Source organism: Mobula hypostoma, chromosome 13 (assembly GCF_963921235.1).
Source record: "Mobula hypostoma chromosome 13, sMobHyp1.1, whole genome shotgun sequence".
NCBI classification, from domain to species: Eukaryota; Metazoa; Chordata; class Chondrichthyes; order Myliobatiformes; family Myliobatidae; genus Mobula; species Mobula hypostoma.
Genome location: NC_086109.1, coordinates 39,868,137 through 39,892,109, shown reverse-complemented (window position 1 = coordinate 39,892,109; position 23,973 = coordinate 39,868,137). Strand labels below are relative to the sequence as shown.

Genomic DNA, 23,973 nt, shown 5'->3' with positions numbered 1-23,973 from the left:
TAAAAGAATCATTAGGAGGGAACAGATGAAATATGAAAACAGGCTAGCGAACAATATATAAGTGGATAGTAAAAGCTTTTTAAGTATGTAAAAAAAAAGACAGATGAGAGAGGATATAGGACCGCTAGAAAACGAGGCCGGAGAAATAATAATGGGGGCCAAGGGGATGAGTATTTTGCACCAGTCATCAATGTGGAAGACACTAGCAGTGTGCCAGATGTTGAAGGGTGTAAGGGAAGAAAAGTGAGTGCAGTTATTATTCCAAGGGAGAAGGTGCTCAAAAAGCTGAAAGAACTAAGGTTACATAAGTCACCCGAACCAGATGAACTGCACCCTAGGGTTCTGAAAGAGGTAGCAGTACAGATTATGGAGGTATTAGTAATGATGTTTCAAAAATCATTGGACCCTGACGTGGTGCCAGAGGACCGGAACTCTGTAAATGTCACTCCACTCTTTAAGATAGGAGGAAGGCAGCAGAAAGGAAATTACAGACCAATTAGCCTGACCTCAGTGGTTGTGAATTGAGTCAATGGTTAAGGATGAGGTTATGGTGTACTTGGTGACACAGGACAAGAAAGGACAAAGTCAGCATGATTCCTTTAAGGCAGGGGTCCCCAACTATTTTTGCACCACGGACCGGTTTAGTATTGACAATATTCTTGCGGACCAGCGGACGGGGGGTGGGGTGGTGTTCAAGTTCAACAGCGTGTGACAGGGAAAGAGGAAAGGTGCAGCTGACTCATATCGTTTCCTATCGCCAAACCATATCGTTTCCTCATGGCCCGGTAGCACATGCTTTGCAGCCTGGTGGTTGAAGACCACTGCCTTAAGGGAAATTCTTGCCTGACGAATCTGCTGGAATTCTTCAAGGAGATTACACATAGGATAGATAAAGGGGTTGCAGTGGATATTGTATATTTGGACTTTCAGAAGGTGTTTGACAAGGTGCCACACAAGGCTTCTTACCAAGTTAAGAGCCCATGATCCTACAGTAAAGTTACTAACATGGTTGGTAACATAGCTGATTGGTAGAAGGCAGCGAGTGGGAATAAAAAGATCCTTTTTTGGTTAGCTACCAGTGACTAGTGGTGTTCCGCAGGGATCGGTGTTGGGACCGCTTCTTTTTATGCTGTATATAAATGATTTAAATGATGGAATAGATGGCTTTGTTGCCAAGTTTGCATATGATACAAAGATTGGTGGAGGGACAGATAGTGCTGAGGGAACAGGTAGGATGCAGAAGAACTTAAGACAGATTGGGTGAAAGGGCAAGTAAGTGGCAAATGAAATACAATGCCTGGTCACGCATTTTGGTAGTGGAAATAAATGTGCAGACTATTTTCTAAACAGGGAGAAAATCCAAAAATCTAAGATGCAAAAGGATTTGGGAGTCCTTCTGCCGAACACGCTAAAGGTTAACTTGCAGGTACAGTCGGTTGTGAGGAAGCAAATGCAATATTAGCATTCATTTGAAGAGGTCTAGAATACAAGAGCAGGGATATGATGCTGAAGCATTTATAAGGCACTGGTGGGGCCTCACCTTGAGTACTGTGAACAGTTTTGGGCTCCTCATCTAAGAAAAGATGAGCTGGCAGAGGAGGGATGATTCCAGGAATGAAATGATTATTATAAGAGGAACATTTGATAGCTTTGGGTCTGTACTCACCGGAATTTGGAAAGATGAGGGGGGGATCTGATTGAAACCTTTTGAATGTTGAAAGGCTAAAACAGAGTAGATATGAAAAGGATGTTTCCCATGGTGGGGGAATCTAGGACAAAAGAGCACAGCCTCAGCATAGAGGGGTGACCATTTAAAACAGATATGGAGAAATTTCTTTAGCCAGAGGGTGGTGAATTTGTGGAAGTTATTGCCACAGGTAACTGGGGAGGTCAGGTCATTGGGTATATTCAAGGCAGAGCTTGATAGGTTCTTGATTGGATGCAGCATCAAAGGTTATGGGGAGTGGGGCTAAGGAGGGGGAGAAAGGATTAACCATGATTAAATGGCAGAGCAGACTCAATGGCCCAAATGGCCTAATTCTGCTTCTATGTCTTATGGTCTAAGTAACTCACAAGTTTTGCAAATGTATTCAAATGCCAACTATTGAGCAGATCTGGTGGTTTTATCTCAATCACCACACAAGGTTTGAATCCCATTTTGGCCATTACCAGTTAAGAAGACCCCTGTCTCAAGTAGTTTATTGGTTATAGGCACTTTTGAACTATCATGTATATACAAATATTTAATAATTTACTGACGAAATGATTAGTTGAAGCTTATGAGCAACATAGTTTAAATCAATCAGAGAGCATTCTAATTTGTACTTTAAAATATATGACTGATTAAATAATCCCTAAAGTAAATTAAAACTGTGTTAAGAAACAGGACTAGCACATTCAAATGTAGTCAATCTAGTACAAATTAAATTAAGAACACCAAAGTCACTGATAATGGGATGCCCCACATTTCAGTGGCATGATAGCAAATAGGTAACATGTAAAAATATGATTGCTTCAGTATCCAGAAAATGGTCAATCTAAATTGTCCAATATATCCCCTTAGCCAAAAAAAAAATCTGATGAAATGTTCTGTTGCAGGAGGATTTTCTGCCCATCAGCTCCTTATCCCAAAATTATTCCCTAAATTAAATTCCAGATTGAAAACACTCTCTATATCAAACAACAGGAATTCTGCAGATGCTGGAAATTCAAGCAACACACATTAAAGTTGCTGGTGAACGCAGCAGGCCAAGCAGCATCTATAGGAAGAGGCGCAGTCGACGTTTCAGGCCGAGACCCTTCGTCAGGACCCTCTATATCATATTGCTGAACAAAAAACTATTAACGGGAACAGTTTAACTAAGCATTGTGTTACTTATGTCGTTCCAGATTTATTTTGGAACTGAAATAGATGTTAATTAATGGAAGAAATATGGAGAAATAATTGACCCAGAGGATTTAGGTTTATTTTTAAACTTATCAAAACTGACACTCGTGACATCACAATGGTATTGCTTCAAGCTACAGTCTCACACCCTTGTCTCGATCACACTCCCAGGCATAATAACCCCCCTCCCCTGATCCATATCTCCACATCTCCTCAGTTCCTTTTCTTTAACCCTGTTGAATTTCTCATCTTACCTGTAAATTTAAAGTGAAACATTCCCAGAGCAAATCGGGGCATCCTTTGGTACTGCGGATCAACACCGAGGAAATGACATTAATAAAGGAAGAAATAAATGACTCTTTAGTGAATAATATCACATTAGAAGAATAATCCAAAGACTAAACATCAGTGACTATTGCAGGCTCTGGATGGCACCCCCATCCAGAACCATTCACTGAATCTTCCACCAATAAACAGTAGTAGCAATATCTACCATTTACAAGATACACCACAGCTGCTCACCAAATCTCCTTCGACAGCACCCTCCAAACCCACAAACACTACCAGCGAGAAGGGCAAGGGCAGCAGAAGCATGGCAGTGTCACCATCCAAAAGTTGCTCTCCAAGCCACACAACCATACCGTCTTGGAAATCTATTATCATTCCTTTACTGGGTCAAGATCTGGGGACTCACACCCTAATAACACTGTGGGTATGATACTCACATCTCTCAAGGGCTGTAGTGGTTGAAGAAGGCAGCTCACCCCCACCTTCTTATGGATGGCCAACTAAATGCTGGCTCAGCCAGCAAAGCCCACATGTCTTGAATGGATAAAAATAAACAATGAAACACATTTATTCCTTTTTTAGTGATTCTACAATTAACCTGTTAATATATGTGCAATTACCACATTGATATCATTTCTTGCCACCTTTCAAGAATAGTTCACTGAAGTTATTTCTTCAGTACACCTACGTGTAATATCTTCCGGAAATCATACTGTCGCATTCACAACAGGTCTATTTGCCTCGAGATTACTGAGCAGCATTTCAAAGGTTCAAAGATTCATTTATTATCAAAGTATTCAACTCTGAAATTCTTCTTCTTTAGGTAGCCATGAAACGAAGAAAGAAAATATTTGTTACTAATTTGGTTTGACGTATTGAATTAAGAAGTGTAAACATTTCAATAAAGCTTATTTTCTAAATAAAGATCAATTCTGTGTTTATTTAAGGCTGTCATGATACACATTGTGCCTGCACCACTCAGTTATGTCACAGAACACTGGATCAAGATGGCTCCCTCCAGATAGTACCCTTCCAAACCATGTGAACATTGTGGCAGATTGAAGGAAAGGGATTACCCTCAGGGAAGGAGAAAAGAACAAAACAACATGAGGCTAAATCAACTTCTGTCTCTCCTATAAATCTTCTAACAGCTGCCTTTCTATAACCTGGCTCCCCTGTGATTTAAGAACATCTGGCACAGCAGGGGAATAGAGAAGGCTTCATTTTAAAGGGAGGGGAAGAAGATAAGAGCTTAAATTTCAATTACTGAATATAATCAAGCTGCCAATTCTGATCTTCCTGCATATTAACACTTGTCTGGGGCAAAAGTTTAGAAATGGATTTTTTCTGCCGCCTTCTAGTTAACTTTGTCCATTGACACAAATTATTCTTAGAGAATTAAATAGAATATTAAATTGATCAATCCAACTAGCGAGCCTGAATGCATATACAAGCAAAAAGAGAATTGTTGCTATTTGTGTTGGTAAGACAATGATGCAATAGATCCGAAACAATGATCAGAATCAGAATCCTTTATTATTGCCAAGTATGTGGACACATACAGGGAATTTGATGCCGGTTTCCCTGAGCTCTCGCTGTACAGAATCAAAAAGCAAACAAAACAATAGTGCAAATAATCGTGAACTATATACAATGAGGTCTACCTGTGTATGTACAGGTGGACTTGGTTTATAATAGACTAAAATTCAAGTGTTCATAAGACTGATGGCATATGGAAAGAAACTGTTCTTGTACCTATTTGTCCTGGCATACAGTGATCTAAAGCGCCTACCAGAAGGAAGGAGTTGGAACAGGTGATGTCCAGGGTGTGATGGGTCTACAATGACGCTGCTTGCTCACTTCCTTATTTTTCTTTTCCTAAGTCATCATCTTGTTGGATGAGCATGTTCACTGGTTACACTCCACGGATGGATTCTTCTTGAGGTCCAGTGGCAGAGTTGTGCCTTGTGATAATTATCTTAGAACAGGCATGAAGACCCTATAAGAACTGACAGTCCCCAGTCCTTAGTATGGAATTTGGCCACCCACATCATTCCCCTGCATTGCTCAAGGCTATGCTGCTAACAAGGAAAATTTACTCAACTTTCTGAGCACATGGATAACTAGTACAAACCTCTGACACTTTAACACTGTAATAAAAATGTGTACATAATTACTGTGTACTTTCATTTGTTACATAGCTAAACATCCTTTCTAAGTTTGGAGGGAGATGGTTCTACTATATCTTTCAAAGGCTGAAAAGATTTCAAATGAGCAAATAAAATAAAATTTATCTAGACTAGCAGGAAGCAGGAAGCACTATCTGGTGAAAACAAGAACAAGATGATGTAGTTTTAGGCCAGACATGACAAAATGAAGCAAGAAGCTTCACAGAATACAAATATCACTGCCCTTGACTAATTGTTTCTGAACTCAACAGGCAGTTAAAGAGTCAACAATGTTATTGGGTCTGGAGTCACAAACGGGTCTGACTGGATAAAGAGACAGATATCCTTCCTTGAAGAACAGCAAGGACCCAGATGGAAGTTACATCAATCTGTCAGTTTTATGATTACTCTTATTAAGATTAGCAGCTGAGAAGAAACTCAAATTTAATCAATTACCTAAATCTGCATTTTCCAACAGCCAAGTTGAAGCATTTGGTTACCACACAGTAACTTATCACCACTTTGCCTCTACAGCCAGCCAGTGGTGTATTGGCATCCACACCCAACTTCAAGATCAGTGGTCTGGGATTTGAACCCGTATGGTTTCTTTAACACTTTCCATCCATGCTGGGTTGAGTGTCGAGCTAGCAACTCAGTCTCATAAAAGAAAACAGACAAAAATGCTAAAGGAACGTCAAGGTTGCCGCCTGATGTGCCACAAGGCGCGGAACAACAGCTTTGCCTCTAAACCTTCTGGGAATGGTTGGTCAATTGGGCATAAAGGGCACTTGAATGAAGACACAGAACAGAGTTTATCTCAGGCAGAAGCAAATGATAAATGAATAGTTAAATACTTCTACTTGATAGAACACTGTAACAATTTAAATTCAATGATTAAAATATTACCACCAATACTGTAATTGGTTTAGGTCATTAGTTCTTCTTTATCTAGCAGTACTCTCAATTTTAATTCAACAACACCGTATAAGCCTGAAATTCAAGTGCACCCCAACAGCGTGCACTAGATGTGGTGGAACAGGATGCCAGTGATCACAGGCTCTCCACTAAAAGTCAACTTGCCCTTCAACTGGCGTGCTGGGTGCTCATTCCCCCAGTTTGCTGCAAGGAGTGTTGCAAAGGGACATCATCACCATGTCAAGCCCTGAAGCAATTTCCACTCAGGGTCACAAACATGACTTCTACCAGCAAGTGCACAGTTGAGCTAGCAGGATGACACAGAACAACCCAGAAATGGATATTATCACATTTCTGTCTGGAACAAAAAGATCTGTTTCCAGTCACATCACGTTAAAAAGAATAGTGAAAAGCAAATGAATTTCAACATAGTTGTTTAGTTAAAAGTACAAATCAGCAAATTAAATATTCTTGATTCTAAACTGATCACACTGCCTATGTTGGATTCTGAAAAGTTGGAAGTTAACTCTAGTTCTCTCTCTACAAACACTATCTGACTTACTGAGTATTTCAGCATCCATGGTATTTCTATTGCTTTTTGCAGTGAGCCAATCACTGCTCGACACTGAGCAATTCAAACATGACTTCTAAAATTAGGACCCAAATGGCACACACATCACTTTCATGCAATTTAGCAATCAGTATAATTTTAACATGTGGTAAGCATTTACTAAAAATAATGCAGAAAGAATCTGAAAAACAGTTTAAAGTTGATCCCATTTGGAAAGCTACAAGAATGAAATTCCAACTTACCCAGTTGTAATGTCGTCATCATTCATCGTCTTCCCCAGCAGGTCACTGTCACTCATATAGCCAGACATGTCTGCACTGATGGACTTCAGGTCCACATCATCAGCATCCAGAGAATCCAAGTCTAAGCGAGAGATGTTACATGACTTACTGGAGCTCCGCATGGGCATGGTGTGTGAGTAATGGGACGAGTCTCCGCGAACGAACCAGCCAGAATTCCCTCCAGGCTGGCAGCCACTGCCCACAGAAGGTGCATCTCCTGCCTGGAGACGGGGGCTCGCCTGACCGTAGCGCCAGGACAACGGTGAAGACCGGTTGGAAGAACTTGTGCCGCGGCTTCTGGAATTTACTTCAGCAGTCAGGTCACTGTCAAAGGCTGAATCTAAAGAACTGCAAGGAAAGAAAAGAAAGTGAGGAATGAAGGAAGGTGCAGTGCCAAGAAACGCTAACACTCACTGGGAGCAGAAACAGAGAGAGCCTCGTTAAGGCTTCCAGCTGTGGTTTATGCACTAACATGTCAGCCATGTGATGTGTTTTATTAGCTGGAGTTATTTGATATGACAAAATAGAGAAGTTTCCACACGTGAAAAAAACAAAACAATCTAACCACAGCTGCCTACTTTCTACAAAACAAATGTCAACCATTGACGAGTAAAACATTACCGATGTAGATAATGGAGTGAAGTGTGATATAAGAGACCCCCTGTGAATGGAAAATCTTTCACCTACTTGTCCAATATTAATTGAGGACTCCACAGGGTTAGGCTCCCTAGAAGATTTTTTGGACTGTTCCCTATTTTTTCCTCAAAATATTGAGCATAGCAAAATTTTAATTTCAATTTGACATGATTATAGTTAAGTGTAGTGTTAAGAAATGTTAGCACTAATTTTACTTATATTTAAAAGCTGGAATGCCATGAACTGTTTATTCAAATAATGTGATATGAAGCCATTATCAGATAACACAGTAAGATAACGGATATGATAATGGATTACAAATATGAAGATCCCAGCAGTAATCTTGAGTGCTGATTGTCGTCACTCTGTGCGTTTGGTGGTAATCAGGTCTTTAGCTTCAGTGATTTTACTTTTACCATTAATGGTATTTCAAGCCAATTCGCTGAAATTCTGCATAACTTCCCACCCTTATTCCTGAAAATGAGCCTTTTAAGAATGTTCTTCAATTTTAAATTCATTAGATTAAAAGAATCAAAGTAGTCATTTCCACAAAACTTAAGGGTCCTTAATACCGTCAACCTGCACTGTGACAAAGATGTACTGTTCCAAAAAAAACACATAATTAATGTGCTCCTATGAGAACATTAACTAGAGAAAATACTATTGGAATAATGACAACACTGATTATTTAGATAGAGGGCTGAGAAATTAAATCAGATAGCATTTTCTTTCAAGAACTATGTGAATGGAAGTTAATTTAACCTGGAGTATATCATGTTTGAGGCTATTTCCAGGTCAAACCATTACAGTCAGTAGATGAGGCCAATTTATTTCCCTTTTGAGTCACCTTTGCAATCCTGACATGATCTGTACACTCTTGCTGCTCTTCTTAACATTACTCCCAATGTAACCCTGCATTTGGGGTACTGCAAAGGAAATCAGAATACATTGTTCTAGGCTCCTATGGGTGGTCACTCCCAAGGACCCAATCTGTAAAAAAACAGCTTGAAACAGGGAAGCCACCTAGTAAGTTAAATGCTCTCCTACAGTACTGTGCAATGTCTTAGGCACATACATATAGCTACAGTGCCTAAGACTTTAGCACAATGCTATCATAATTTCATATATTGCACTGTACTACTGTTGCAAAAAAACAAATTTTATGACATAGGTGAGTGATGATAAATCTGATTCTGAATAGGGTGTCCAATGTGGACTGAGAGTGGGAAAGTAGCAGGGAGAGGGGAATCATGCTTTGGAAAATGTGGAGAACCAGAGTGACATTCTACAATGATAAATAAACCAATTGTTTGGAATCAAATGGCCTTGACTGGTGTCTCAGAGCTGGGTGTGTCTGTACCCACGCCACCCCCTTGCCCTTGGCACTCCGCACTCCTTCTCTGCCTCTTGTCCCACAGCACTCCCGCGGTGCTCCACCCTTGCCGTTCCCGACAGCCTTTGCTCCTGCCAAATTTACAAGTTCACGCTCTGCTCCACATTGACATATACAGTACTGTGCAAAAGTCAATCATCTCGTATTCTCCTTCAGTATGCTCCACAGGACAGAAACATATCTTCTCCTTTGTTGTCATTATCCCCCCATGTTTACATGCCTGCCTTTGATTCCATTCTTTCCCCTCAACACTCAACTTCATCATCTGACCACATTCCAAAACATCACACACAATCTCCCTGAACTCCTCCCCAAAATGCCAACCTTGGACTTTGTGATTCCCGCTCCAAATTCCAAGTGCAATCTCTCTGATTCCCCCCTTCTAAAATTCCCAGATTCCCCAAACCACCCTCCAAAACAGTAAGCCCAGATTCCATGATCTCTTTGTAGAATACCAAGCCTGGCCTCCCCAATCTCTTTATGAAACACCAAGCCCAGACTCCATAACTCATTCTCTAAAATACCATGCTGAGATTTCACAGCTCCTTTCCTAAAGGACGACCTTATTCACCACAATTCCTTTATCAAAATGTATACTCTTACCTCCTTATCCTCGATCCCCAATCACAATATCTTCAGGACAGGCCTTCTGGGTCTCAGCATGCCATCTTTCCTAATCCCAACCCTCAAAACCAAACGTGACATCCCTAATCTCCACTTTGCAAAATATGACAATCTCCATGTTCCCAGTTTATCTACCCATATGATGGACTCTGAAGGCTCTTCCTCTCATCTTAGGTGATCTGTCATATCAATCAATCAATGCCTGCCACCTGACAAAATGAACTTCTGAAACACTTTCTGGTCAGCAGCTCAGAACTATCTCCCTGATGCATGGCTTACGCCCGTCTTCTGAAAACTGAGATACACAGCTTCTCTCGGCAAATTTATGCAATGTTTTAAACTCATCAATAGCATGGAGTGCCACAAATGAGCAAGGACATTTCTAAGCTTCAAATAAACAGAAGACCCCAATTGTACTGGAGCACTTTTTAAATTCTGCCTGACCATTCAGTTCAAGCTTGTCATGCATAGCTATTGCTGCAACACTTCCAATGCTATATCAATTGGTGGTCAAGGTGTTATAGTATCCTGAGAGGCAAGTTAGATCAGTCCGCACACTAAAGCAATTGATTAACTGCTTCTTTTGTTTATCACTGAACTAAGTAGTACCATGATTCATCCTTATGCCCTGATGCAGTTTCTTCATTGTCTGCAGACTGCCGGGGGTGGGCCATAACAGGAATGTATGTGGCCAGTCCTATGCATGGCCTTGCCTCCTCCCCACCCTTTGGCTCAATGGCTATGTATGATAATGAGACCTTGTCTTTCTCACTGACAGAGTGTACACTTCCCGTAGATCCTTAGATTCCTCTGCATTACCTGGATCTCTCACTCTCTCCCAATGACACAATTCTAACTTTAATTAACTTTCAGTACATACTTACAGTGATGACATCAATCTTCAGATGCCTTCTACATGCCTGGAAAGTCTTATATAATAAAAACAAAGTAATACTTTGAGTTGGGTCACTAGTATGGAAGCCACAATGTCAAGAGAGTTCAAGGTCTTGATGCATTTGGGACCTTCTCAAGTACAAACCAACTTAGTATAAAGCTGATGTCGAAAAGTAGAAATAAATCTTCAGGAAACTAATGTGACTTTGAGACGTCCTCATAAAGATTGTCCAAAGCCAGGTAAATGCAGGGAGCCAAAATGGATTTACAAGACGGTGAACAACTCCATTAGTCCTGGTCATTTGACCCCATTCAGCACTACCTGAACTACCAGGAGTCCATCAACAGGAAGGCAGAAACTTTCTGCTTGGACAATGAAGAGTGCAGCAGATTGACAGGAGTGCCATTCAGAAGGTAGGTAAATGGATTCCTAATCCAAAGCCTTACGATCTGACAGTGAAACCCTGCAAAAATGACCCTGCTGGTAGTCATTGAACGATATGCCTAATCCAATTCAGACATTAAGGTACTGCCTTTTAAAACCGTCTGAAGGAAAAATCTAGATTCCCAGTGAAACATTGCAAAATTAAGCTGGCTCAGTGGTTACCAAAATACTAGATTCAGTGCATGTCTTATATTACACAGAATTTTGACTTGGTTTAGCCTCACATTCCTAAAAGTGTTCTAGTGATCTTCTTAGCTCCTCTCTTCCCAAAGCAGAGACAGTTGGTCATGAAATACAGAACAGCTGACTGTAGAGTTGACATTGGTCAGCAACAAATACCATTCAAATAGTTTAGCAGTCTGTTCAATTCACCACTAAAAATGAGTATGCTCTGCCCAACCCCTTGACCATAGCGGCACAGACACATACCAAACCCGATCTAACTAAGATTGCACTGGTTGGAGTGAAGGGCTTCATCTCAGCCATCATCCTTAATTTCTTTTTGTTACCAACTTCAGAACGTATTTCATTCTACCATTTTGCCAACTGCTATCAAACATCCAAAGCATTCACCTCTTCCTTATCCCATTGTTGCTTCCCTGTTCTCAAACCCTTCATTTTCTCTCCTGTTATTGTCCTTTTAGCATTACTTCCTTTTGCACAAAACATACCATTCCATTGTTTTGTGCTTGTCACTGTGTTTACTGCTGAGACCGGAGCAGCACATGATACTCTAGGTGTGGTCTCATTGCACATTTTCTGAAGACTGGGTCATCAGTAAACGATAAACTAATTCAGCAGTATCACCAAACTCTTTTGCAGCTGTTGCTTTGCACTACAACATTTACAGCCAGAGAAGCCTCCACTTTCTTTTGTGTGATATACTGGTATTTGGTGTATGGAGATCACAAGGCAATCACGGTGACAGTGGCCAGCATACAACACAGGGCTTACAACGCCCAAGTGAAATTTAACCATGATCGACAGCTGCTTTGCACATGGCTGCACTTTCTAACCACAAAATTAAGGCTACTTCCTTAAAAGTGCTCACCTCCACCTAGGCTGTTCTGGACAGCCTGAGAAGGCCAATGTTATCTTCTCATCCTCAAGCTCCACTCCATGCCTATGTCATCACTCCCCTCAATAGTTGACCTATGCCTAACAATTCTGTCTCCAGTGCACCTGACACTTTATTTCCCCAATATCCTCTATGAACTACTTACTCTACACTCTGATGACATCTTCACTCTGCACTCTGTCCCCTCAGCACCTGTCTGCATGATCGTCTTCCCAGCTTCACAGACCACTCCAATTCACAGTAAACTCTCTCCCCATTCCCAGAATGTTCCCTACTCCCTCTATCTTTTCCCATACTCTCCACACATGCTGAAACACTAATGATTTCCCACCCAGTGTTCAAGCTTCAACCTCCAACCTCCTGATCATCTCAGCCAATCATCTCCCCACACTGCGCCACACTTAATTCCCTACCAATCACTTCTCAGCAGTGGAAGAAAGGGTTTAACGTCAAGTTGCATGCACAAGGCCTGTTGTACAACAGTCAACTCTTTGTGTTTGCATCAAACCAGGGCCAGCACATATAGCACTTGCCGAAATGAATGCAAATCAGGTTTATCATCACTGATATTACTGTTGTGAAATTTCTCCTTCTGTAGCAGCAGTACAGGGTAAGTAAGAAAGAAAAATGTTTCAAAAATAAATACTGCAAAAGAAGAATAATGGACTAATCAGAAATCTGATGGTGGAGGAAATGAAATTGTTCCTAAAACATTGAGTGTAGTTCTTTTGGCTCTTTACTTCCAACCCAATGGTATTAACAAAAAGAGGGCAAGTCCTGGATGGTGAAGGTTCCCAATGATCAGCGACATCTTCTTGAGGCAGTGCCTCTTGAAGTTATCTGTGATGGCGGGGAGGTTTGTGCCTGTGATAGAATTGACTGATTTTACAGACCTCTGCAACCTCTTTAGATCCAATGCATTGGAGTCTCCATAGCAGGCTGTGATGCAACCAGTCCGAATGCTCTCCACTGTACAACTGTAGAAATTTGCAAGTGTCTGGTGACATACCACATCTCCTCCAACTCCAACTTACGAGGCCAACTGGTAGGCCTTCTTCACAATTGCATCAATGTGTTGGACCCAACACAGATCCTTCGAGATGTTGATGCTCAGGAGTTTGAAGATGTTCACCCTTTCCACTGGTGAACATTCAGTGAGGACCTGTGGGTTTCCCTGACATCCCCTTCAATCAATCAATTCTCGGATCTTTCTGGCATTGAGTGTGAGGTTGTGGTGACAGCACTCAATCAATTGATCTATCTCACTCCTGTACACCTTCCTGTTGCCATCTGAGATCCAGCTGTTATTGATAATTTGTATATGGCATTTAAACTGTTACTAGTTACACAGTCCTGAGTGTTGAGAGAGTAGAGCAGTGGGCTAAGCACACATTCTTGAATTGTGTTGACTGTCAGTAGGGTGAAGTGTTATTATCAACCTGCACTGACTGGTCTCTCAATGTGGAAGTCAAGGGTACAGTTGCAGAGAGAGGTACAAAGGTCCAGATTTAGAAACTTGATGAGTGATACCAAAGAGAAGATGATATTGAATGCCAAACTCTAAATGATAAAAGAGCAGCCTGCAACTTTTTTTCTGTTGTCTAAGTGCTCCGAGGCTAAGCGGAGAGCTATTGAGATTGCGTCCATTGTAGAACTGCTGTGGCAGTAGGTGAATTGATGGGGACAGGCAGGACCTTGTTCAGACCGGTGTTAATTCTAGCCATGACCAACCTATTAAAGCACTTCATCATGGAAGATGTGAGTGCCGCCAGGTGATAGCCATTGAGGCAGCTCACCCTGCTTTTCTTGGGCACTGGTATATTTGCTGCCCTTTTGAAGAAGGTGGGAAACCCAGACCACAGTAATGAGAGGTTGAAGATGCTCTTGAATACTCTGGCCAGCTGGCTGACACAGGTTTTCAGTGCCCTGCCAAGATATACCATGGGGGCCTAATGCCTTATGTGGGTTCACCTTCATGAAGAATGTTCTGACAATGCCCTCCAAGACAGGGAGCAGAGGGTTGGGAATTCACACAGGTTTAGTGTTGATCTCTCTTTCAAAATGTGAGTAAAAGGCATTGAGCTTATCAGGGAGTGATTAATCACAGCCATTGTCCTGTTAGGTTTCACTTTATAGGAAGTAATAGCATGCAAAGCCTGCCACACCTGCATCTGATTGCCTCTCCAACTTCATACAGAATTGACCTTTCACTCTCGCTGTGGAATTCCTGGACTTCTTGATAGGCTCTGGATCACAGGTCTTGAATGCCACAGATCTAGACCTCAGCCAACTGCAAATATGGTTCATGCCCGGCTTCTGGTTTTGAAAAACTCGGTATGATCTCAAAGGCACACACTCAACCATGTAAATCTTGATGAAATCGGTGATGAACCCCTGAATATAGTCCAGTCCACTGATTCAATGCAGTCCTGAAAACACTTTTCTGCCTTCCTTGACCATAGTGGTCCTCTCTACTGTTGCTGAGATCCTCAGTCTCTGCCTGTATGTCAAGAGTAAAGTACAGCCCGGGGAGCAGCCTTGCTAATGTGAGGGACACAGGAAGGCATTGTAAGTGTTCTTAATGGACGCGTAACAGTAATCGAATGCGTTGGCTCCTCTGGTTCTACAGATGACATGTTGGTGGTAGGTTGTCACAAACTTCTTCAAACTGGCCTGATTGAAGTCCCCCATGATGACTGTGAAGATGTCAAGAGGCACCGTCTCATAACTATTAATCACAATGTTCAGCTCCTCCAGTGCCAACTTGACGTTTGGCAGGGGCAGAATGTACACCACTACCATGATGATGGCAGAGAATTCCCTCAGCAGATAGAATAGACATCACATGACAACCAAATGTTCCAGGTCAAGGGAGCAAGACTACTATGGTGAGTTATTCATAATGCAAACACCGCCATTGATGGCAAGCCCATATTTTGCTTGGATAGTATCCAATTTTTCCAATTACAGTTTATAAGAAAATGCAAGCAAAACTGAGGAATAATTTTCCTTCCTGTATTATTTCAAATATTATTTTGACACAAATAGAATTTATCAATTACTTTTGGAATTCATTTATCCATAAGTAGAGACCAACCTGATTACATTTATCTTCAATGTCAGAATATGAAGTTTCTCACTTTTTTTTTAAAAAAAGCAGCTTTTGTAGCTGTAAGCAGAATACAAGCAACACTAAAAATCGAAGAAGAAAAAATATTTCCACAGATGCTGCATGACTGCTTCAAGCACTTTCTACTTTTGTGAAAGTAGTTGGCAGATACAGTCAACGATTAAGCGTCTGGAGCACACTCTGCTCCCTTGATTTGCCTATGAGCCTCAGTCAGGGCTCTAACGGCTCTCTTACAATGATTTCACCTGCAAATCCCATCTCCTCCCAACTGAGTTATGGGCCCTGTTCTCAGAATGGTGAATTCCTTAAGTCTAATATGATCTAGATATTGCATCAGAGCTTTGGTCTTCCTCTGTGTGCGGCAGGCAGACATTACTAGTAAACATAAAAAAAAGTCTGCAGATGCTGGGAATCAAAAGCAATACATACAAAATGCTGGAGGAACTCAGCAGGTCAGGCAGCATCTGCAGAACTGAATAGATAGTCGTTTCAAGCTGAGACTCTTCTTCAAGGCTGAGAACAGTACTAGCACAGATATACTACAGCCCATATATAAAGTACTACAATGTCATTGTTCTTTCTATAGATGCACTACATTGAAGAGTACTCTAACGGTTTGAATCACAACCTGATACGGAAACACCAATGCCCAGGAATGGAAAAGGCTACAGAAAGTGGTGGATATAACCCAGTCCATCACAGGCAAAGCCCTCCCCATCATTTAGTCCATTTGCATACAGTGTTGCCATAAGAAAACGGCATGCATCAGCAAAGACCCCTCACCATCCAGGCAATGCATTCTTCTCGCTACTACTACCAGTGCAGGAGGTAAAGAAGCCATGGGTTTCACACCACCAGTTTCAGGATCAGCAATTACCCTACAACCATCAGGCACCTGAACCGGGATGAATAACGTCATTCACCACTACTCTGAACTATGACCTACGGACTTACTTTCAAGGACTCTTTAGAATTCATGTTCTCAATATATTTTTTATTTACACAGTTTGACTTTTGCACATTTGTTCTTCGTCAGACTTTGTTTACGTCATTTTTTTCCATAAAATTCTATTGTATTTCATTTTTTCCTGTAAATGCCTGCAAAAAAATTAATCTCCAGGTAGTAAATGGTAACATAGACGAACTTTAGATTCGTTTTTGACTTTTTCAGTGCAAGAGTGAATGAAGTTAAACATCAATGTCATCTGGAACCTCCATCTGCCAGGAAGGTTGGGTTTAGCATAAGATGTCAAACCCTGGAAGTAGGACTGGGAGTATCCTACCTACTCTCACTATAGCTCCATGAGCTGGCTTCATAATAATTCCTGCAATACAAAATGCACCCTATCCTTCATTCATCCAATGTATCCCTGCCTCAAACCACTAAGGCTGGTGCAACATGTTCCACTTGCTACGTCTGTGAACCAATTTCCCAGGCTTCACAGTATGCTGAGAAAACAAAAAACATCAATTTTTAACATGGTGCCTCTCACATTTGGGTACACTCTTATCGAGTTTAAAGAGGCCATAGTCAAAATATAACATGTTAAGGTATGCTGGAAATCTATTAGTAATGTGAACCAATATTTTAAAATTATTTTAATGAAAATTTGGAAATGCAAATTGCAATGTGCTGCATTAAATCTGACTATTCAACAATTTGAATAGATGACTGTTAAATAACACAAAACCATTTTTGCCTCTACAAACATTACTATTATTATTTGTTCATGCTATTGTCCTCACTTTCTGTCATGCAGGTATTGACTTCATGCTGATTAGAAGTCGCTCTATTTCAACAGCCCATATTTAGTTATTTATCTGTGACTTCTGTCAGTGAATCCTGAGAGAAAAAATAGATGTCCCCAACTAATTCAAAATCAGCTTTAACTAAAGCAGCTCAGGGTGACAAGCATTTGTTTAACGAAACACAAAATAGAACCAAACCTACGACTCTCCTAACCTTTATTACTTGGTTAACAATTCAATGGTTTTGCTGAGCCATTAGAAGAATACAAATGCATACATGTTTTGAAATACTTACCATATTAGTTTATAGTCTCCTCATAAAAATAATTTATTATTCTGATATTATCAATCAATGAATAATGAAAAATTAACTGATTATTCAGAAATTACTGATTAATGACCAAATAATTTCCAAATAATTAGTTAATATTTTAAAGTACAGGCAGATTAGTATATATGAAAGAACTGGCAGATTATTCCTAAAACTAGCTCCATCTGCAATGAACCAGACACCGATCATCTCTGCACAGGTCAAATCCAATGCCTCCACCATTGACAAACAGTTGCAGCAGTGTGTACAATCTACAAGATGTACTGCAACAACACACAACAGTTGCTAAGGCAGCACCTTCCAGACCCACGACCACTACCATTTAGAGGGACGAGAACAGCAGGAATGTGTGAACACCACCACTTGGAAGTCCCCCTCCAAGTCACTCACCATCCTGACTTGGAAACATATTGCCGTTCCTGCATTGTCGCTGATTCAAAATCATGGAATTCCCTCCCTAACAACACTGTGAGTGTACCTGTATCTCAGGGACTGCAGCGGTTCAAGAAGGCAGCTCCTCACCACCCTCTCAAGGGCAGGTAGGGATGGGCAATAAATGCTGGCTCAGCTGACGGTGCCCACAGCCCATAAATGAATTTTTAAAAAGACAGAAGCAGAACATCTCTATTACAACAAAAACACAATTCACATCCATCTGAAAACCTTCAGCATGCATAGTTGTAAAAAATACCGTTTGAGAAAAAAACAAGAAAGTACTGGATGTTGCATGAAGCCCAGAGCATTTGGCAGTGTATGACAGTAGGACACTGAAACTACACAGATTGCAAATGGCTTAGTAATTGTCATGGACATGAAGAGATTTATTTGAGTACTAGGGAATTTTAACCTATTCAATCTAAGTCAGAATCAGGTAAAATAATTAAATTATGATCATGATTACAACTGTACACGACATGATATGAGAATAAGAACAAACACAGCCATACTGTAGTCATCATTAAGCAGAAAGCAAAATAAATCAGGTGGATGGTTCTCTCATCAAACAAATGTTGCTTCCCAAGTAGAATTGTTGAAGAATACTGAGCTATGCATGAGTTGATGGTTGAAATGTCTGAAGGAAAGCGCATCATTACATGATGTTTCTGGCAAAAACTTAGCTGGAACCATCTGGTCATAGACTACCAATTTATAAGTTTATCAACCTTGATGAGAATGCTGCAAATAGGAAAAACTACATTATTTTATTCTGATTACCAAAAACCAATTTATTCAGTACCTATGGGTTATCTGTGATCCCCTTAAACTCGACATTGTGTCTTCCAAGTTTTGTCGAAGATCTACGATATTCTGAACTGTCCTTTTTCGTTGTGTCTCTGGATCTATGAATCAGAAGAATAAAATTAATTATTAAATTAATTTATTCATTTTCAGCATTATTTATATAACTGCTAACATACATGTCTTCTTAATTATTTTCAAGTGCCATTTGATAAAGCCGTTATCTAAGAAAGCAATAGAATCTTTCAGAAGCTGGTCCCAAATAAATGAATCAGACAGCTTTTCCTCCTGAACCCCCCCCACCCCAAAAAACTGCTAGAATTAAGAGGCCAGACTAAATTAAATGAAATATAGTAACACCAAAAACAAATACAAATTTGAATATTACTCATGCTGTCACATTAAATTCAAAATATTTTGTAAATCCAATAAATACTATTGAAAACAAAATAGATTGTGAGTTTTTAGCTTATTCATTGCTAAACAAATTAACCACTGTAATGAATCCAATAGTTATTTGATTCTGCTTTTTAAAGTTCACATGAAAAAACACACTGCAAATGTGGGAATGAAATGCCAGGCTTGCAGCCAAAGGACCTTGGGTCTTCATTCCTAGCCAGATGGTTAGAAAGCATGAAGCCAAAGGCTGCCTGCCATATCAATTCAGTTGTGTCAGCTGAATAAGTTTGGGCAGTTACCAGCCTGGGACACTGCATGAAGCTCAAGAGAAGAAAAAACTGACATCATCTCACCTCACTTAAATCCATCCCCCACTGCAATGCTGCAAGCAGTTATGTTAAAGCCTACAGCCAACATGATCCCTGGAGGAGATTGTGTGATATACAGAACAATCAAATGTTGAGAATCAATGGTGGAACAACATTAAAAATAAGCTTTTGCACACATGACAATAATTAAATATTGTACTTCAAGGTTAAACACAAAATATCATTAAAAGACCTTGGTTTAATTTTGTTCAAAATGCCATATGAGGCTATATGTTCAGATATACTAAATACAAAGAATATATGGCTTTGAGACACAGATTTATCACTTCTGCTGGCAACAGCTCCAATGATATTCAGGCTGTGTCTTGAAAAGTGTGATGGGTGAAACTCAAAGAAGATTTTTAGCCAGAGTTGCCCATTAAGAGGACGGTATTTTCTATTTACTGACATTAATTAGCGTTGGTAGTAGTTGGTTAATGCATTTGCCACTTGCTTTAAATGCTATTCCTGAGATTGTGCATATCATACTCAGATAATGAGTGACAGAATATGGAAGAATATCCAAGATGACTATGTCAAAAGATAGTTTCAAAATAAATGCAATTTGTCAATTTTATTTCCAAATTTAAGAGAGTATAGTCTTTTGGATCTAACATTGGATAATCCTAATCTTAATGTATTTCGGTGTATAAACTGCTATGTAAACTTGGATTTGCTTTCATATTTTCATGCTAATTAAAATGAAGGAATATTTGGAAGATGATGCATTGATAATGAGCATTTATTAAGGGTAAGTAAGTTACAAAGAAGTAAGCCAAATATATGTATTTTCTCTAAAGCACTGAAAAAGGATTAACCTAACCTTGACTCCAGAAGGTCACATATTGCTGCATCAATCTATATTTTCTAGTTTCCTGCCAGCCTTTGTAATGACCATGAGCTCAATAATTTGATTTTTAAAACAACTCATGCCGAACTGAATGCAGCTATGATGTTGTGTTCCTGTAGTACATGGATTTTCTGGTTGTGCACACACTAGGTGGAAGGTGGGGCTTACAGTTGGAAGGCATCAGAATGGAAAAAAAATCATATTGATAGGGAGAATGTTGATATTGGAAAATCTAACAACACTTTCATCTGTTCTTTCACAATTTGTTTCTCCCACTGGCTCAGCTATCATCTATTGCTCTTCACTAATCACCCATGGCTTGAGGGGCTATTTCAGACAGCAGATAAGAATCAACTGCACTGGTGTGGACGTGGAATCACGTGAAGACCAGAGCAGGTAACAATGGCAGATTTCCTACCCTTAAGGACATAAGTGGACCAGATGGGTTTTAATGACAATCTGGTATTGCCATCACCACATTTTCCTATACTAGCGTTTTAATTCCCCATTAGTGGGATTCAAAACCAAGTCTCCTGATCAGTAGTTCAGTTAATTGTTACCCTTGAAAGAAAAATAAAATATCTCATGACAGAGACCCTTCATTTAACCCAAAATATTTACTATATTTCCCTTTCCACAGATACTTCTTGAGCTGCTGAGTGTTACCACACTACAAAAGTTAAGAAAGGATAGCCATTTCAAGAAAGGACAAAACACAAAAAACATGGATGTTATTAAGTCTCCAGTGTAGACTAATTTTGATTGAGCAGAGGTAAGGATTGTTGAGAGCAAAGGGGAAATGAAAGGAAGATTGGTTTAATCAAGATGCGAAGGCTATAAATACACAGCAGATTTGGCAGACCAAATGCTTTTTTCTGCTCATTAATTTTGTATTTTCTGATTACCTGACGTTAAGTAGTTCTCTAAATGACATAAAGAACAATATAGTAATCTTACACCACAGCAATATGGTAATCTTATATTACTACCATTCTTGGCACAGTCACACTAGCTGGGAACATATATTGAAAAATAAACTGGGGTTGTTTGGCTTTCTATTCATACTAGATATAAAAGTAGTGGATAGCTGAAAACAATTTGGGGAAATACGTTTCCAGCATGATACTATTTCACAGGAGCCAACATATTACCCCAAGAAGGTGACTTTGAGCTTCTAGTCACCTATCATTTTAATTTTCCATCTCACTTCCTCTGTTCCTTTGGCCTTCTACATTGTTCTAACTGAATCCAGTGGAAGATCAAGGAACACTACCAGGACATATCAGGGCTTAATGGTGAATTCAAAATTTCAGATCATTAGCCTTTTCTGTTCGTATCAATACTGTCCAGTTCTGATGCAAATCCACCTGTAACTCAGTTCTCAACCAGCTCCAAAATCTGGGCCTTTGCAACTCCCTTTTCAACTGTATCATTGACTTCCTCACTGGGAGACCACAATCTGTGAGGACCAGAAATAACCATAACATCTCCTCCTCACTGACGATCAACACTGGCACACCTCAAAGAATGAGGCTTAGCCTAGCTCTGTTCTCTCTACACCTACGATTGTGTGGCGAGGCACAACTCAAATGCCAAAACAATTGTTGGCAGAACTTCAGATGATGACAAGGACCATACAGAAGAGAGATAGATCAGCTAGTTGAGTGGGGTTGCAGCAACAACCTTGCACTAACCTTCAGTAAGACCAGGGACTTTAAACTTTAGAAGAGGGAAGTCAAGGAAAGGGTGAGCAGATTCAAGTTTCTTGGCGTCAACATCTCTGAAGAACTATCCTGGTCTCAACATATTGATGCAACTACAAAGAAGGCATGACAGAGCTATATTTCATTTGGAGTTTGAGGAGAATTGGTATGTCACCAAAGACATTCACACATGTCTACAGATTCTGATTGTGAAAATTAGTTCAATTTCTTCTCTCCACAGATGCTGCCTGATCTACTGTCCACTTTCAGTATACCATTTTGTTTCAGGTTTCTAACAACTGCATGGTTCTACATTTCACACTGCCAGTATGTTGTGCTTCTTCACCCTCGCTTGTTCTCATTTCTCCAATAGCTGAACAACTCTGGAAGTATTGCAGCTCATGAACAATTTTGGTTCCATCCAAAGGACAGACATTATCCTCTCTGCATTCCAATCCTCTTTTTCTCTATAAAGCACATGTTTTCTCATTTTCGAGTTCTAAAGAAGGATCATTAACAATAATAAGTAACTTGCTTTCTTTTGCTGTAAATGACTCCTAAACTGCTGAATATCTCCAGCATTTTATGCTTTTTCTGCTTTTAATTCTAGCATTGGCTAGATTTTATCTTGATTTTCAATTGCTTCAAGAGGATTCTGCCCTCAAAGCAAACATCCTCTGATAATACAACATAGATAGAAATATTGGTACAAATTTTCCTCAAATTTCAACCATCAAATTGCAGTTATACAGTGCCTTTAAAATAGGAAATATTTAAGTCCACCACAAGAGAGTAGTAAGTCAAAAGATATCAATCCAAATAAGAAAGGTAGTAGAATAATTGCATCAACACTTGGATCAAGAGCAAGAGATATCTAAAAGGAGGAAGGGAAAGAGACAGTATTTTAGAGGCAGAGTTGTGTTTATGGACACTTCAAGATGAAAGAACTAGTAAAAAGAGTAAGAGAGAACAAAAAGCCAGAATTAGTAGAATGCACAATTCTACAATGTTATATGGCTAGAGATTAGAAAAATCCAAAGTGAGCAAAACCTTGGGCAAGATTTGAAAATCAAAAAGAAGTTTTAAAATTTATGACACTATTAGACCAGGCACCAACATAGGTCAGCAAGTAAAAGTGTGAAGGATAAATAGGAGTTTTCAATGAGCTTGGCAAAGGTGGAAGAAGTAAGTTCAGCTGAAGTGGGCTGGTACAGTCAGTAACAAATTAGTTGACATGATCTGATCAGAAGAAAAGCTGAGATAGTAATAGAAACAAATGATATAGCAGAGATAGAAGTAGAAGGATTTTGCCTTGGAGAGGTCATGAGATCAAAAGCTCAGCTCGATCTGAATAGGATACTGAGGTTATGAACAGTTAATTTAAAACAGATTGGTCCATTGTCATGCTAGCTCCAACTGTTTAAAGTTCACAGTAAATTTGTTATCAAAGTTATATATGTCACCATATACAATCCTGAGAGACATTTCTGACGAACATACTCAATAAATCCATAACAGAATAGCAATCATAACAGAATCAATGAAATACCTTTTGTTCAAGTGCACAGAAGTCAAACTATACAAATACAAAAAGAAAGAAATAATAACAAATATCAAAAACATGAGATAAAGAGTCCTTGAAGGTGCATTCATAGGTTATGGGACTATTTCAATGATGGGGCATGCAAAGTTGAAACAAGTGATCCCTTTTGGTTCAAGAGCCTGATGTTTGAAGGGTAATAACTGTTTCCGAACCTGTGGTGTGAGGCTCCTGTACCTTCTTGATGACAGCAGTGAGAAGAGAATATGTCCTGGGTGGTGGGGGTCCCTGATGATGAATGTTTCTTTCCTGTAACAACGTGTCATGTAGATGCTCTCAATGGTGGGGAGGGCTTTACCCATGATGGGCTGGGCTGTATCCACTACTTTTTGTATTGGATTTTCTGTTGAAGGGCATTGGTGTTTCCGTACCAGGCTGTGCTGCAACCTGTCAATATACTCTCCATTGTACATCTACAGAAGTT

At 39.9% G+C, this 23,973-nt stretch overlaps 1 protein-coding gene across 6 annotated transcripts in view; it reads right to left on the bottom strand.

Annotated features, from left to right (window-relative positions):
* LOC134355549 (neuron navigator 1-like) overlaps positions 1 to 23,973 on the bottom strand; it is a 664,756-nt gene that overhangs the window by 321,280 nt on the left and 319,503 nt on the right. For all 6 annotated transcript variants that reach the window (XM_063065565.1, XM_063065568.1, XM_063065567.1 and 3 more), the window contains 2 exons: positions 18,628 to 18,730; positions 7,072 to 7,458 (listed from right to left, as the gene is read on the bottom strand). In XM_063065565.1, the coding sequence (XP_062921635.1) occupies positions 7,072 to 7,458; positions 18,628 to 18,730 (490 nt within the window). The remainder of the gene's footprint in view (positions 1 to 7,071; positions 7,459 to 18,627; positions 18,731 to 23,973) is intronic.